This window comes from Lactuca saligna, chromosome 1 (assembly GCF_052625555.1).
Source record: "Lactuca saligna cultivar CGN05327 chromosome 1, ASM5262555v1, whole genome shotgun sequence".
Lineage (NCBI taxonomy): Eukaryota > Viridiplantae > Streptophyta > Magnoliopsida > Asterales > Asteraceae > Lactuca > Lactuca saligna.
The window spans coordinates 54,301,451-54,316,816 of NC_136417.1; the positions used below are offsets into that span (position 1 = coordinate 54,301,451).

The following is a 15,366-nucleotide window of genomic DNA, read 5'->3' on the forward strand; positions in this document are numbered from 1 at the left end:
CTTCAAATTTTATTAAAAAGGAAGTTTCGTAAAAAGAATCCGGATACACAATCACAAAAAAACTGGAACCATGTACAATATAATAGATAAGAACTAAGATTTTGACTTCCTTACATTTCTTCATTATAGCAAATACAAAATTGTGCAATAAAGTCTCATTTGTAAGGCCAGATATTATTTGCATACAAAATTGACAATGGATACGCTATTAATAATTGTTGCATTGTTAAAGCAAATTTCAAGTATTGTGTTTGAAGAAACAGAGCACTTTTCCTTTCAAAAAAGTCAAAGGAATCAAACATGTAGGAAGGTGGCGTCATTAAGCACATTGTAGATGCCATCAACATGCAAGACATTTAAGATTACAATAATTCAATCTCGTATATTTTCTCTAGAATACAAAAAAATAATATTATATTAGCTTGTTATCAATTTTCAAACTCAAATATTATGTCTAATCTTTAACAAATAACAAAAATCACTTGGCAAAAACTGAACATGATTGAGATAACAAATCCGATTAACCCCACGATTGAACTTTCAATAACGATATTACAATTTCTACTCTAACAACCAAACATGATCTTACTCAATTTTTCAGTCAATTCTTTTATACATTAATCTAAGAACTGGTAAATTTGGTGACAGCTTTCGTGCCCTCTGAAACAGCATGCTTTGCCAATTCACCGGGCAAAACCAACCTCACCGCCGTCTGAATTTCCCTGGAGGTGATCGTCAGCTTCTTGTTGTACCTCGCAAGCTTCGAGGATTCTTGAGCAAGCTTCTCAAAGATGTCGTTAATGAAAGAGTTCATAATCCCCATGGCCTTGCTTGAGATACCGATATCAGGATGAACCTGCTTCAAAACCTTGAAGATGTAGATCTTGTATGTCTCCACATTCTTCTTGCTTCTCTTCTTCTTCTTATCGGTGGCGCCGGCGCCGACTTCCTTGGGAAGCTTCTTCCCGGCCTTTGGTTTTTTCTCGGCGGGGGTTTTTTCAGCCACGACGGTTTTCTTCTCCTCTACCGACTTCTTCTCTGCTGGTTTCTTCTCTGCCTTTGGCGCCATTGTAGTGATTTGTATTCGAAATAAGAGAAAGAGAGAGAGTGTTGTGTTTGTGAGGGAATGAATTCTTGTGGATTGTGATATGAAGAGGAGGGGGATTTGTTTATATACGGATTGAGAGACGTGATCTGATTGGTTGATTTTTGTTGTCTCGGATGGTGTTTAGTGACCGTTGATTTCTAGTGAATGCTTCAACGGAGAGGATCTAATTTGAGGATAGTGAAGGTTATGTTAGTTTGACGTGGATCGACATTATTTTATAATGACAAAATTGCAAGTTTGGTCCCTGTGGTATGTCAAAAATTGGATGTTTGGTCCAAAAAGTTTTGGGGTTGTACTGGTGGTCCAAAAGCTTTGATTTGTTGTGGAATTGGTCCAAAGGCTTAACAGCCGTCTACCCCCTCCGTCTGTGTGAGGGTATTTTTGTCAATTCACGCTCATTCCTTTGATATCTTATTAAATTAAACCTCATCATCCTAATTAATTGATACCTGCCGCCAAATCCTCTGTGCATTTCGTCGATCGACTCTCCTGTCACTTTCATCTTCATTCGTTACCCAGAAGCCCTAACCTTCAAGTTGAGTTTTTTATTGTGATCGGTGTTATTTCAGTGTATGAACATACCAATGTGGAATATAAGGCTCTTAGACAAACCGTTCAACGCAAAGGTGGCTTATGGTAAGGATCTTGTAATTTCTCTGTACATTACATGTTTTGTATGTGAAATCATGCTTCTGAACTTATTTTTGTTGTTGGTTTGAAGATGGTCACCCAACATTATTTACCATCAAGCTATACCATGGAGGTGAGTTCACCAAGTTTCCTGATGTTCAATACATTGACGGAAGTGTGAACTATGTTGACATGGTGGATATAGACACGTTTTCAGTTCATGAGTTGGATGCTATCATGAAAGGGTTCAGGTACGGTGTTCCTCCTGTGATTTACTATCACTTCCTTGTGCCTGTGGAGACTTCCACTTTGGTCTTAAACCCTTAGGCAATGATGATGATTTACGAACTTTTGCCCAATATGTGTGTGATCACAAAATCATGAGGGTATATACTGAACATGGTGAGACAAAGTTACTTACCTACTTTATGAATCCTAAACCTGTTAAGAAGGTAACTATTGTACAAATGGATGAAATAGATGAAAATGATGACAATGAAAACCACACAGCTGAGGTACAAGAATTTCCAAGCCCACCTAGATCATCCCCTGTTGAGGTTGAGGTATAACCATTACATGTCGAGGTTCATGATAGACAAAAAGAGCTTATTGCTAATGACTTTATGGAGGCAACTACAGAATTTGATATTGGTTTGTATCAAAAGATGTTACAATCAAATGCAGATGTTCATGAACATGTACAAGTAGAAGTGGAAGAACATGTTCAAGATGAAGTAGAAGAACATGTACAAGTAGAAGTAGAAAAAAATGTATAAGATGAAGTGGAACTGGATCATGGACATGAGGCTGCCATGGAAGACAACTTGGATAATTACATGGATAATTACATAGACAACAACATGGATGATTACATGGAGACTGAAATGGAGCATGACAATGGGAGCAAATCTGATGGAGAAGATGGGAGCATATCTGATAGGGGAGAGGGTAGTCACTGTGATGAGGAAAATGACAGTGAGGATAGTGAGGATAGTGATTGGGTGGATGAGGAGAATATCATTCCTGAAGTTGAAGTGGATATGAGGGATTTCCACATGAGCATTGACACTGAAGCAGAGTTTTTTGAGAAAAGACTAAGGAATAGCATGGAGAAAGATAGAAATCAGGAGCATGAAGATATGGAGTTGGATGTTATTGACAATGATGAATGGGATTCAACAGATGATGATTATGAGATGGTCAAGAAGAGAAGACAAGTTATTAAAGAATTAGGTAAGGAAAAAAGGTGTTCTTTAGGAGAAGTTCATAAACCAACATTTCGTATAGGACAAAAATATAAAATTAAAAAAGAGTTGAAAGACAAAATTGCCCATCATGCCTTGGAAACCAGGAAGAATCTTTTTATTAAGAAAAATGATAAACTTAGGTTGCGGGCCACATGCAAAGGAAAAGTAGTATTCAATGAGGGGCAAGTGGATGGACCTACCACTGGGAAGAAAAGTAAAGGCAAAAGTAAAAAGACAAAGACAAGTACTGAACTGTCTTGTCAGTGGGTTTTACAAGCATCTAGGAAAAGTGAGGAAGAAAGTTGGTGTGTGAAAACCTACCAACCTGAGCATTCATGTCTCAATACAAGAAAGGTAAGAACGGCCACAACAAACTTCATCTCTAAACAGATTATGGATCTAGTGGAATCTAACCCAACTGTGCCAATCAAAGCTGTACAAGAACTACTTCAGAAAAGATATCAGGTGAGCTTCTCCAAAGACAAGGTATTTAGGGCTATAGCAGATGCCAAAAAACATGTGATGGGAGACTACACAAAACAATATGATGTGCTGAGAGATTACATATTAGAGTTGCAGTCCACAAATCCTGACACAACTGTGAAACTGGAACTGGTTCCAGAACCAAATCTTGTAAATGCAACTTCAAGATGTTTTCAGAGAATTTATATTTGCTTGGGTGGAATGAAAAAGGGGTTCAAAGCATGCTTAAGGGATTTTATTGGTTTAGATGGGGCCTTCATGAAAGGAGCTTACCCAGGGAAGATCTTGACTGCAGTTGGCTTAGATTCTAACAATGGTATATACCCATTGGCATACGCCATTGTTGAGTCTGAGAGCACACAAAGTTGGAAATGGTTTCTAGAGTACCTGGGAGATGATTTGGACCTGTCACAACTGTCAAACTTCACTTTCATAAGTGATAGACAAAAGGTAATAGATTTCCTTGATGTATTTTAGTTTTCTTATTACACTTGTATTATACTAACCACAGTTTAATGACTTTGTAGGGCTTAATTCCAGCCATTGCACAGTTGTTCCCGGTTGTTGAACACAGATTCTGTCTTAGACATATCTATGAAAACATGAGGAAGAGATGGAGAACTACTGAGTACAAAGAAAAGTTATGGAACTGTGCTAAAGCCACAACAGTGCAAGAATTCAATCGTTTGATGAAAGAGTTTAGTGAATATGACATAGAAGCTTATGAATGGTTGAAGAAGATCCCACCACAACATTGGGCTAGAAGCCATTTCACAGGTAGACAACTCTCAATTCAGTGCTAAGTTACACAAATTTGTTGTATGCTGTTCTAAATAACAATTATCTTGCAGGTAGACCAATCACAGACATGCTTTTAAATAACCTATGTGAAGTGTTTAACAGTAAACTGATAGAAGGTAGGGATAAACCAATAATCACATGCTTAGAGTACATTCGGGAGTACATGATGAAGAGGATTTGCAATGTGATAAAGGTTCAACAGAAGTGTGCAGGTCCATTGACTCCAACAGCAACAAAGATCATGGAAACAAACACAACAAATGCTTCTAACTACATAGCCAGGTGGAATTCCTCAGACAAGTATGAAGTACAAGGACCATGGCAAGATCAACATGTTGTTGACATGTGCCAAAGGGTATGCAGCTGTAGGAAATGGGAATTAACAGGAATTCCTTGTAGGCATGTGATTGCAGTCTTATTTGATAAAGCTGACAATGGTGAGGATGTGGGTGAACTTTACACTTATGTACACAAGGTGCATTGGCTTGAAACCTGGAAAGAGGCTTATTCCTACAAGGTAGAACCAATCAAAGGTCGTATCATGTGGCCTGTTAGTGATTGTCCAATAAAGATCAGCCCTCCTCCACATCGTAATCAGCCTGGTAGGCCCAAGAAGAAGAGACAAAGATCCATGGAGGAAAAATCTCAAAGTCGGAGCCAAACTCAAAGTCAAAGTCAAACAATTGGTGCTAGTGGTATAGATGGTCATGGTCCAGGGGGCAGTGGAAAACTCACAAGGAAGTTCATTACTGTCACTTGTAGCAAGTGTAAAAACAAGGGACATAATGCAAGAACATGTAAGGGGCAATGAGGAAATTGATGTGTTGTCTTGTTGGATTAAGATGATGTAATGTGTTACTTTTGGGAACCATTGTGTTGTTCTTTTGGGTGTCTGTTTAATGGTTTTGATGTTTTTTGGACAACTTTACCCTCCATTTAGAATGATGTTTTTTTTGGTCATGTAACAAGAATTTGGTATGTGCAAACAATGGTTATTAACTTTGGATGTTCTTTTGTTTATGCATCATTGTCCTTTACTTTTTAGCATCTTTATGTTACTATTAGGTTATGTTAAGCATTAACAGTTTGTCCCATCACTGCTATGTCTAGTAGAACCAAAATATTTGGATGTTTGAAACAAATAACTTCATTACCCACTAACCATAACAATGCATTCACTTTCATGTCCAAAAGAGTACATTCACAAACATAGCAATTTTCCCAAATCTACCACAAAATAAACCACTAAAACATGGAAGAACTACTTCATCAGAAAAAAAAACAAACCCAAAAAAAACCCAGCTACATATCAGGTACAACTTTAGTTTTGATTTTTCTTCCTTTATTTTTCCAATATCATACTTGAACATTTGATTTTCTTCCTTCAATTTTCCAACTTCAGTCTTTAGCTTGTTGATTGATCTCAGCAACCCAGGTATTATTGATTTTGATCGTTCACACATTTGAGGGTCGATCCATCCCACAAACCCACATGTCGAATCCTAGCAAAATATAAGAAGGAATTGAGTGATCAGTGAAAAATCTTCATAACCAACCACATGAATACTAACCTCTTTAGGGCATCCCCAAAAACGTCGACCAGGGTTCTTATCAGTCCAAGCCGTTCGCACTATCGCCATTTGACCACAAAAACACCTCACCATTGTTGATTTTGAGTTTGGAAGACACGATTTTGATTTTAGCAGGAGGAGGTATCGATTTAGGGAAAAGATGAAACACATGTTCGATCTATTAATAAGGAGAGTAGACGTTAGGGGGGGTTTAATTTAATAAGATATCAAAGGAATGAGCGTGAATTGACAAAAATACCCTCACACAGACGGAGGGGGTAGACGGCTGTTAAGCCTTTGGACCAATTCCACAACAAATCAAAGCTTTTGGACCACCAGTACAACCCCAAAACTTTTTGGACCAAACATCCAATTTTTGACATACCACAGGGACCAAACTTGCAATTTTGTCTTTTATAATTTAATCTCTCTTTTATAAAAGTATCTTTTAATCTGCACCTCACTTTTTTTTATATGTTTTATTGTTATTCAATTTAAAGTTATATGATCATCAGCTTTTTTTTTTAATTGTTGTTCATTTATAAACAATATAAAAACTCATGGGTTTATCTTATGGACAAAACTACATGATTGATCCATCGCCAGCACATCTCCGACATTTTCTCCTGTCAGCACTGCAATCGATGCCCACTGTCCTTAACCACCACCAACACTGACCCACTCAGTTTCTTGTACTATAGGTAGTGGCGTATGAGCATAGATGTGATGTTTTGGACGATGGATTACAGATATAGGCCTGTAGATATGAAATAATGTAGTAAGGCCTATGTTGTATTGTTTATACTTATGTACTGTATCGAACATGACATCTCGAGTCTTTTTAATGAAATACATTTCTAAGGAAATGCTTTTGATAAATCTTTATCATAATATTGTTTTGGGACAAATTCCGCAACTCTTTTATTAAAAGATTACTCTGATTTTGAAATAAAGTATAAACAAAACCGGTCTTTTCAGGCTGTGATTTTGGGGATGTCACACATATAACATGTCATAACATATTGGTTTCATGATAACATACATAGGTATACTGAGTCACATAATGGCATATCATAAGCATACGACTATACATGTGTGGGTTTGTCCACCCCTTCGGTATCTTTCAACCGGTAATCGTCTTCGGTATCTTTCAACCGGTAACCATGGGCTAGCGGGCCCTACTACTAATAACACATACTTAGCACATATATAACAACCAGACAATTATCACAAAGATAACCATCTCAACCATAATCTCCTACTGGTAGGCCGACAGTGGTGCCGTAAACCCACCCCTACTGGAAGGTAACTCACCTCGTAAGGCTAACTGTTGAAAAGTTGATCGACAGATGTTCGACTGCTACTCCGGTGATCCTCCGGCTATAATTCCCATAAAACACTTAGTCAGACACTGATAATTGTTCTTAGGGTAAAATGACTATTTTACCCCTAACCAAGTCAAAGTTAAAGTCAAAGTAAAAGTCAACTTCCAGTTGACCTGACCCGCCGAGTTAGGCCTCCAACTCGTCGAGTCCCTACCCTTCATTTGCCCTTCTTTATGCTTCTACTCGTCGAGTTTAACAATGACTCGACGAGTTCTCCTTCTAAAACAACCTCGAATGAACCTTCATCCGACTCGCCGAGTTATATGAACAACTCGTCGAGTTCATCCTCATCCTACAAGAAAGTCCTTGCTTGACTGGCTAAGATGTATGAACAACTCATCGAGTTCATCTTCAAAAGTTGGGAGATTGCCTTGGATTCGTCGAGTCTGCTCATGCACCTGTCGAGTCCTATGAACTCTAGGTCTATGGGTAAGTCCAACACATTGGGTCACTCCCTTGGAACCTCTAAAACCCTTATAAGACTCAATTGGGTCCATTTGAACCCTAACAGAAAGGGGAGTCAAGCCTCGGACTCGCCGAGTCCTAAGAACAACTCGCCGAGTCGAGGTTGTTTAAGTCCCATTTATCGATTTCTGATGTATAACACTTGTCCAAAGCATATATCTAGGCTCCTAATATCGATCTAGCACGTAAAGTTACAAACTTTACGTGCATGCATGAGAGAATAAGCTCAAAAGGCTCTAAAATAAACTCTTAAAATGCATGAGGCTTTCTAAGGCCCCAAAGTCAGCCACTTTATGTCTTGTAGTCCCTTAAGGACCTTGGATCCAGAGTTTTAGCCTCAACCATGCTTGCACTCATAGTTGGTCACCAAAAATGGCTCCTTAAAGCCCTAATTTATTCCAAAAAGGAATCTAAAACATGAATGAGTAAGGTATAAACTTTATACCTCCAAAGAACTGTAGATGTAACACAAACTCGGGATCTTCTGATTTCCTCTTGGCTCTTCAAGCTTTCCTTCCTTCTTGTGATCATAAACCACCAAAATCCACCAAAGAGGCCTTAGATCTCCACCAAAGATGATTAAGGTTTAATGTGAGGTGTTATGAGAGCATATGGGACGAGGGAGGATGAATAAGATGTTTAAATAGGGTGCAAACCCTTGGATTAGGGTTTTGTCCAGACAAGGTCTACTCTTCGAGTCTTGCTGCCGACTCGACGAGTCCGCCACTTATCCCCCGGGTCCAAGTTGCTTCTACTAGACGGGTTGGGCCTTCAACTCGCAGAGTCCATTCCAAAATGTGAAGAATACTTGAATGAGATACATACCAGGTTCCGGATGCTACAAATTTCACACACTTATTTTAAACTTCATCCTTGAAGTCTACTGCTCGATCTGGAAAAGCTCCGGATAATGCTCCATCATCTCTTCCATCGGCTCCCACGTCCACTCCGAGCCCTTCCGGTGCTGCCATTGCACCTTCACCAGCTCGACCTTCTTGTTCCTCAGATCCTTTGACTTCCGGTCGAGGATCGCCATAGGCCGCTCAATGTAGTTCAGGCTGTCGTCAACCTGAATGTCCTTCAGGGGCACCACTTCCGAGTCATCCACTAGGCACTTCCGCAACTGGGAAACGTGGAAAGTGTTGTGGATCTGACTGAGTTCAGTTAGCAGATCCAGCCTGTACGCCACCTTGCCCATCCGGGCTATAACCCTGAAAGGTCCGATGTACCTGGGGCCCAAATTGCCCCACTTCCTGAACCAGATGACGCCCTTCCAAGGTGATACCTTCAGGAGAACCATATCCCTGACCTAGAACTCCAAGTCTGAACGACGCTTGTCCGCATAGCTTTTCTGCTGACTTTGTGCAGTCTGGAGTCTGCTCCTGACCTGCTGAATCCTCTCTATCGTATTGAGCGCCACTTCGGTGCTCCTCATGACCCTCTAGCCAACCTCACCCTAACATATCGGGGTCCTGCACTTTCTCCCGTATAACATCTCAAAGGGAGGACGAACGATACTCGCGTGGTAGCTGTTGTTGTAGGTTAATTCAGCCAATGGGTGGTAAGTGTCCCAACTACCACCAAAGTCTAGCACACCTGCCCGCAGCATATCCTCCAGAGTTTGGATGGTCCGCTCGCTCTGACCATCCGTCTGCGGGTAAAATGCGGTGCTAAAATGGAGACGAGTACCCAACTCGTCGTAGAATTTCTTCCAGAACTTGGAAGTAAACCGCACATCCCTGTCCAAAACCACAGACACTGGCACCCCGTGCATCGCCACCACCTCTCGAATGTAGATGTCAGCCAGCTTGTCGGCCGATATACTCTCCTGGATCGATATAAAATAGGCTCTCTTGGTCAACCGATCCACAATGACCCATATGCAGGGCCGGTCCATTGTTTTTTGCTACCCGGGGCGAGATAAAAAATTTTATGCCCTTATATATAAAAAATTTAGAAAATCAAAAATATAGTAAATTTTATAATCAAACAATCAATACAATACAAACGAAACCTACAAAAATCATCTAAACCGTTGACTTCGTGCATTTTTTGAAGCAAAAATATCTCTTATTTTACAATAATCAATATTTTGTAGAAAATCACTTTCAATACTTAAAAGTGATAATCCATTCAATCTTTCTTGAGACATAGTACTTCGGAGATACGATTTCAAAAGCTTCAATTTTGAAAAACTTCTTTCCGCGGAAGCAACCGTAACCGGCACTGTCAGTAAGATCCTATATGCAACCAAAACATTAGGGAACATATCCATTCTTCTTGCATACTCCATTATTTGAATAGATGTCCAAGGACCTTCACATTTGTATGCTTCATTAGGTAACATTTTCTGCAAAATTTGTAACTCAATAAATAAACCAATTCCATCAATATCACATTCTTCACCACTTGTCAAGTTGGACTCAAGATTCAAACAACATTTTTTTAATTTATCATCATCTAAAGAAACTAATTTGGAACCATCAAATAAAAAACCAAATATAGATTCAAAATATTGCATTTGTTCAAATCTACTTTTCAATTGAACAAGAGCCATATCTACTATAACAATAAAATAATCTCTTTTAAATGCTTCTTGAGAAGATTGGTGTTCTCTTTCGATATTTGGAATTTCATCAAATTGTTTTTTTCTTTTATAATCACGTTTTTTTTAAAATTCGGGTTTAACTTTAACAGTATTTGCTATTTCTTTAGCTTCACTAATAGCAAAGTCAAACCCACTTTCCCTATATCCTTCAAAATAATTAATTAACCCCTCTAAATTTTTTACAGCAACATCAATAAGCATTTCTTTGGATTGTAACTTTTTACTAACCAAATTAATTTTGTACAAAACTTCATACCATATAACTAAACTTAAAATAAACTCAAAACTAGAAAATTCACCATTTACTAATGAATCAGCATCTCTACACACTTGTCCATTATCACTTTCTATAGATAATTTTTTTAAAGCTTTTCTTATTTGGGAAAATTGTGTTTTTATTGCTTTAACACTTTCAATATGACTTTCCCAACGAGTAGATGATAATGATTTAAGTGTTAGATCATCTATAAATTGAAGTAAAACACTCCATCTTTTTGTTGAATTAGAAAAAACATTATAAATCGTTTGGCATGTACCAAAAAAAGTTTTTGCCTTTTGATAAGAATTTGCCATATCACATAAAACCAAATTTAAACTATGACATCCACAAGGCATATAAAAAGCTCTATTATTTATATCAAGCAATCGTTTTTGAACACCTTGGTGTTTTCCTTTCATATTTGCCCCATTATCATACCCTTGACCACGAATATAATTAATATCCAAATCAAGAGATTTTAGAGCATCTTGTAAAACATTAAAAAGACCTAGACCGGATGTATCTTCTACATTTAAAAACTCTAAAAAAAACTCTTCTACTTTTAGTGGAACGTTTTCCAAATCTACACATCTTATAATCAAAGTCATTTGTTCTTGGTGACTAGCATCCGGAGTGCAATCAAGAATTACAGAAAAATATTTTGCATTTTTTATTTTTTTAATAATTGCACTTTTTACCTCGGATGCCAACATATCAATTAATTCATTTTGAATTTTATGACTAAGATAATGATTATGTGTTTCTTTGTCTTTAATCATTCGAAAATGTTCTTTCATTATCGGATCCCATTCAGCAATTGATTCAATTACACTTAAAAAATTACCATTTGAGTTTTCATAAATTTTTTCATTTGTACCACGAAAAGCTAAGTTATTTTTTGCTAAACATTTGACAACAGAAATAATTCTAACCATAACTTCTTTCCAATGTTCGGTATCTTTTTTAATCATTTCTTGTAGCTCTTTATCAATTGTTTCATTTTTATTTAACCTAATACGTGTTTCAGTCCAAGTTCTTAAACAAACCATATGATAAGAACTATTTTCATGTTGTTTTAATGTTTCACTAAGATGCTTCCAATCTTTAATTCCTTCGGTTGCCAAATTACTTTTAGTTCGAACGGTTTTAAAAAGTTTACAACAAAAACAAAAAACTTTATCAAGTTCTTTTGAATACATTAACCATTTTCTATCAAAACAATCACCATTTTTTAATTTACGTGTATAAAAATCAAAAGAAAAATGTCTACCAAGTGCGTCTTTTGGAAAAATTATGTTTGTATCAATTTCTCTATTTGGCCCTTTTTCTATTAGTAAATCTTTCATTTCTGAATCTAAATCATCCCATACTCTAGGATCAAAAATATTAAAATCACTTGGTTTGTCTTTCTCAACAAAGTCATTTTTATCAAAATCATTAGAAAGATCAACCGAATCATTGGAAGTACTTGGTGGAATATTAAAATTATCATTTTTTTCAAAATCACTAACATTTTGATTTCTAACCAAAAATTTATTCAAAGACCCTCTTAATTCATTAGCCTCTTGTTGTTCCTTTTTTTTTTCGTTTTCTATTTTGTGCACCAGATGGTTGTTTTCGGGGAATCATATTTAAAACAAAACAAATCTACTTATAAACACTAAACAAGGAATGAAGGAAAGATACAACCTGAACAATAACACACAGCAGCAAAATTTGAGCAACCTTCACAGCTTCACAGTTGTCAAATATCAGAATAAAGAAGCCTCCTGAATCCCGATTCTTGATTCACATCACAAAAACAAGAAACAAAAACACAAAAAGTTTACAAAAACGAAATTACATATATTAAATTGAAACAGAAAACGGTAAAATTGAATTAGAAGAATAGTAAATAACTCACCTAAATCAGGAAAAAAATCAAAATCACAGTTCTTTTTCGTTTTACAGCTTTCACTTTTCATATATGCCTTCTGAAATAATGAAATACATAATCAGAAATAATCAGAAATAATGAAATACATAATCATAAATAATGAAATACATAATCAGAAGACAAGTAGAGAAGTAAAGAACTCACCAAAATTTAAAAAAAAAAACGAAATCAGACGATGCTTTTTTGATTTTCAGCTTTCAGATTTGCCTTCAACTCTTCAAGCCTCCTGTATTCACATCACAAAATCAAGTAATCAACCATTGACCTAATCACCCAATCATTTAATCAAATACAGTGAAGATATGAATATGATGAATTGATGATTCATGTTGGAAATTTTAGAAAGAAATAAGAAACAAACAAACGAAAAAAAGAACTCACCGATTTTACGAATTTGTTTTCCTCTTGGCTCTTGCTTTAGACGGAAATTCTGTTTTCCTCTTGCTTTAGACAGAAAAAAAATCCAACCCAAATCGCTGCTACACCTGTGAATCGTTGATACAACTCCGAATGAAGGAAAAAATCCAATTTAATCGAATGGTAGAGACTGAATGAGTCTCGATCTCCACGATTAAGAGTCTCGAGAGATAGAATACAAAATTGGGAATAAGATAGAGACTGAAAGAGAGATAGAATAAGAAACGGAGAAAGGTGAATAGAAATCGGACCATAGACAGCGATTAAGAGTCTCGATCTCCACGATTTTCAAGGGTTCCCGTTACAAAATTGACGATTGAAGTTCTCGACAGCATCTTGGCGCTCACGAAGTAATCTCCTGCTTGGCCGCTTCCGCTTCAGCTCTCGTATACACGCCTCAAGAGAGTCACGCCTCTTTTCTTCTTGGACTGATGTTGGTGCTGGACTGCTGGACTTAAGTTCTGGGCCAAAATTCCGATATATATATAGTATAACTTGTTGGACAAATTTTATGCCCCTAATTTTTTGATGCCGTGGGCCTAAGCCCACCTCGCCCATGTATTGGGCCGGGACTGCCCATATGGAATCAATTCCCCGCGCGCTCCTGGGAAGTTTGGTGATGAAGTCCATGGTGATATCTTCCCATTTCCACATTGGAATATCCAACGACTGCATCTTTCCGTGTGGTCTCTGATGTTCGGCCTTGACCTTCCTGCAGGTCAAGCACCACTCCACATACCATGCTACATCCCGCTTCATGCAGGGCCACCAATAGTCAAGACGGAGATTCCTATACATATTCGTCGCCCCAAGATGGATAGAAAACCTGGATTTGTGCGTCTCCTCCATCAATGTCTAACGCACGCCTCCATGATAAGGGACCCACACCCTATGGTGGAGGGTGAACAAACATATTTTCATAACTTCCACATAATTTATAATTATTTGTTCATCCACATAATTTATAATTATTTGTTCATCTATATTTGAACCTACCTCTCTCTCTCTCTCTCTCTATATATATATATATATATATATATATATATATATATAATAATAATAATAATAAAAATCTTACTATTTCTAAAAATAAATTGAATATTATAATATTACTTTTTAAGATGTCAAAATAGTTAAGCTTAATGTACAACAAACCATTAATATAATAATATTTTTGTTTCATTCCTCCATGTGATAATGTAATAAGTACAAGTGATCGATGCATAAGAGTCTATAATTAACACACATTTTTCTTTTCGAATTTTCATTCCAACCTTATTTATTCCTTATGTATCGGTTATTCCCACGTTTTCTTAATTAAAATTGAATAGATCAACCCTCCCAATCAAATTCATAACTAACCATTTTTAACATTTAAATTTCAAAAGTAAAAGAAGTTGTAAAAATTAAAGAGCACATAACTATAATGTAACCATGCATGATGAGATAAGGTGGAAAATTATCTGTATATTAGAATTAAATCACATGGAAACCGCCAAAGGAGTGGATGTTTGTTACGCCCTTCAAATTTGAAATTATAAATCTCATTCTTTTCACCACTTCCTCACTGTATTGACCCTTTCTATAAATCTCTCATATAGTAGGGCCTTTATTTTGTATGTCGCTTAATTGCATTTCTAATTATTTTTCTGTCATTTTCATCTCATTCCATGTTATTTTAGTTGAATTTGTACTTCATCCAACAGTTTGCAGATAGTAGATGTGCTAAAAGTTGGAGATCGTCAATATAGTAATATTGATACAAAGCATTTAAGCTGAAAGTTGTTGATCATAGATATGTTAAAAGTTGCAGAAATGATAATTTTTGATAATTTTACCTGACCTAATGATCTTGCAATTCTCAAAAAATTAAGGTATGGATTCTACATTCTACTTCGTTTTTTTTTTTTTTTTTTTTTTTTTTTTTTTTTTTTTTAAATCATGCAAAGTTAAACATCGACGTACGTACACATTCTTTTCCTCTCGAATCATAATCCCCATAGAAAAGCACAATGATATCTTAAGAGTAAAATTTGTTAAGTGGTTGAAAAAAAATCATCCATATGGTCCACTAATGATTTGCTATTCTTCTTGATCATTCGTTCATCCCCACCAGGTAAACAAAGATAAATGTTCAAGAATGATGTTTTTAAATTTCAACTTTATATTTGTATTTCGTGTTCGATGAAATGAATGCAACCATGGGATCATCAGAGTCATGTTTGGAGGACGCACAAGAAAATAGTAAATGAAACTTTTGGATTTTGTTGATAGTGTTTTTACCTTTTCTTGAATGATTTAATTTGCATACAAGTGTGAATAGTAAAGCTTAAGGAATGAATTCTAAGAAGTTACTCATGATTTCGTAGTAATTAGATTCTGTTAAATATGAGTTTAATATATTAAATTGTTCTAATATGTTTCCGTATTTAATGGCAAACTGTGGGTATCGGGAT

At 36.5% G+C, this 15,366-nt stretch overlaps 4 protein-coding genes across 4 annotated transcripts; 1 reads left to right on the top strand and 3 right to left on the bottom strand.

Moving 5' to 3' along the window:
- Positions 1-561: 561 nt before the first annotated feature.
- LOC144998349 (putative histone H2B.1) lies at positions 562-1,126 on the bottom strand. Its single transcript, XM_078958137.1, has one exon. It carries the CDS (start codon positions 1,067-1,069, stop codon positions 623-625), a length of 447 nt encoding a protein of 148 aa, XP_078814263.1. The 5' UTR covers positions 1,070-1,126; the 3' UTR covers positions 562-622.
- A 3,486-nt stretch (positions 1,127-4,612) lies between these two features.
- Positions 4,613-5,080, top strand: LOC145006573 (uncharacterized). Its single transcript, XM_078965658.1, has one exon. It carries the CDS (start codon positions 4,613-4,615, stop codon positions 5,078-5,080), a length of 468 nt encoding a protein of 155 aa, XP_078821784.1.
- Positions 5,081-9,713: 4,633 nt separating this feature from the next.
- On the bottom strand, positions 9,714-10,247 carry LOC145006584 (uncharacterized). The gene has a single exon (XM_078965666.1). The coding sequence runs from the start codon at positions 10,245-10,247 to the stop codon at positions 9,714-9,716; it is 534 nt and encodes a 177-aa protein (XP_078821792.1).
- A 114-nt stretch (positions 10,248-10,361) lies between these two features.
- Positions 10,362-11,903, bottom strand: LOC145006593 (uncharacterized). Its single transcript, XM_078965675.1, has one exon. It carries the CDS (start codon positions 11,901-11,903, stop codon positions 10,362-10,364), a length of 1,542 nt encoding a protein of 513 aa, XP_078821801.1.
- Positions 11,904-15,366: the final 3,463 nt, after the last annotated feature.

Excerpts from the sequence above, each read along its gene's own strand:
- LOC144998349 (XM_078958137.1), bottom strand. The coding sequence starts at position 1,069 with ATGGCGCCAAAGGCAGAGAAGAAACCAGCAGAGAAGAAGTCGGTAGAG.
- LOC145006573 (XM_078965658.1), top strand. The coding sequence starts at position 4,613 with ATGTGCCAAAGGGTATGCAGCTGTAGGAAATGGGAATTAACAGGAATT.
- LOC145006584 (XM_078965666.1), bottom strand. The coding sequence starts at position 10,247 with ATGGCTCTTGTTCAATTGAAAAGTAGATTTGAACAAATGCAATATTTT.
- LOC145006593 (XM_078965675.1), bottom strand. The coding sequence starts at position 11,903 with ATGAAAGATTTACTAATAGAAAAAGGGCCAAATAGAGAAATTGATACA.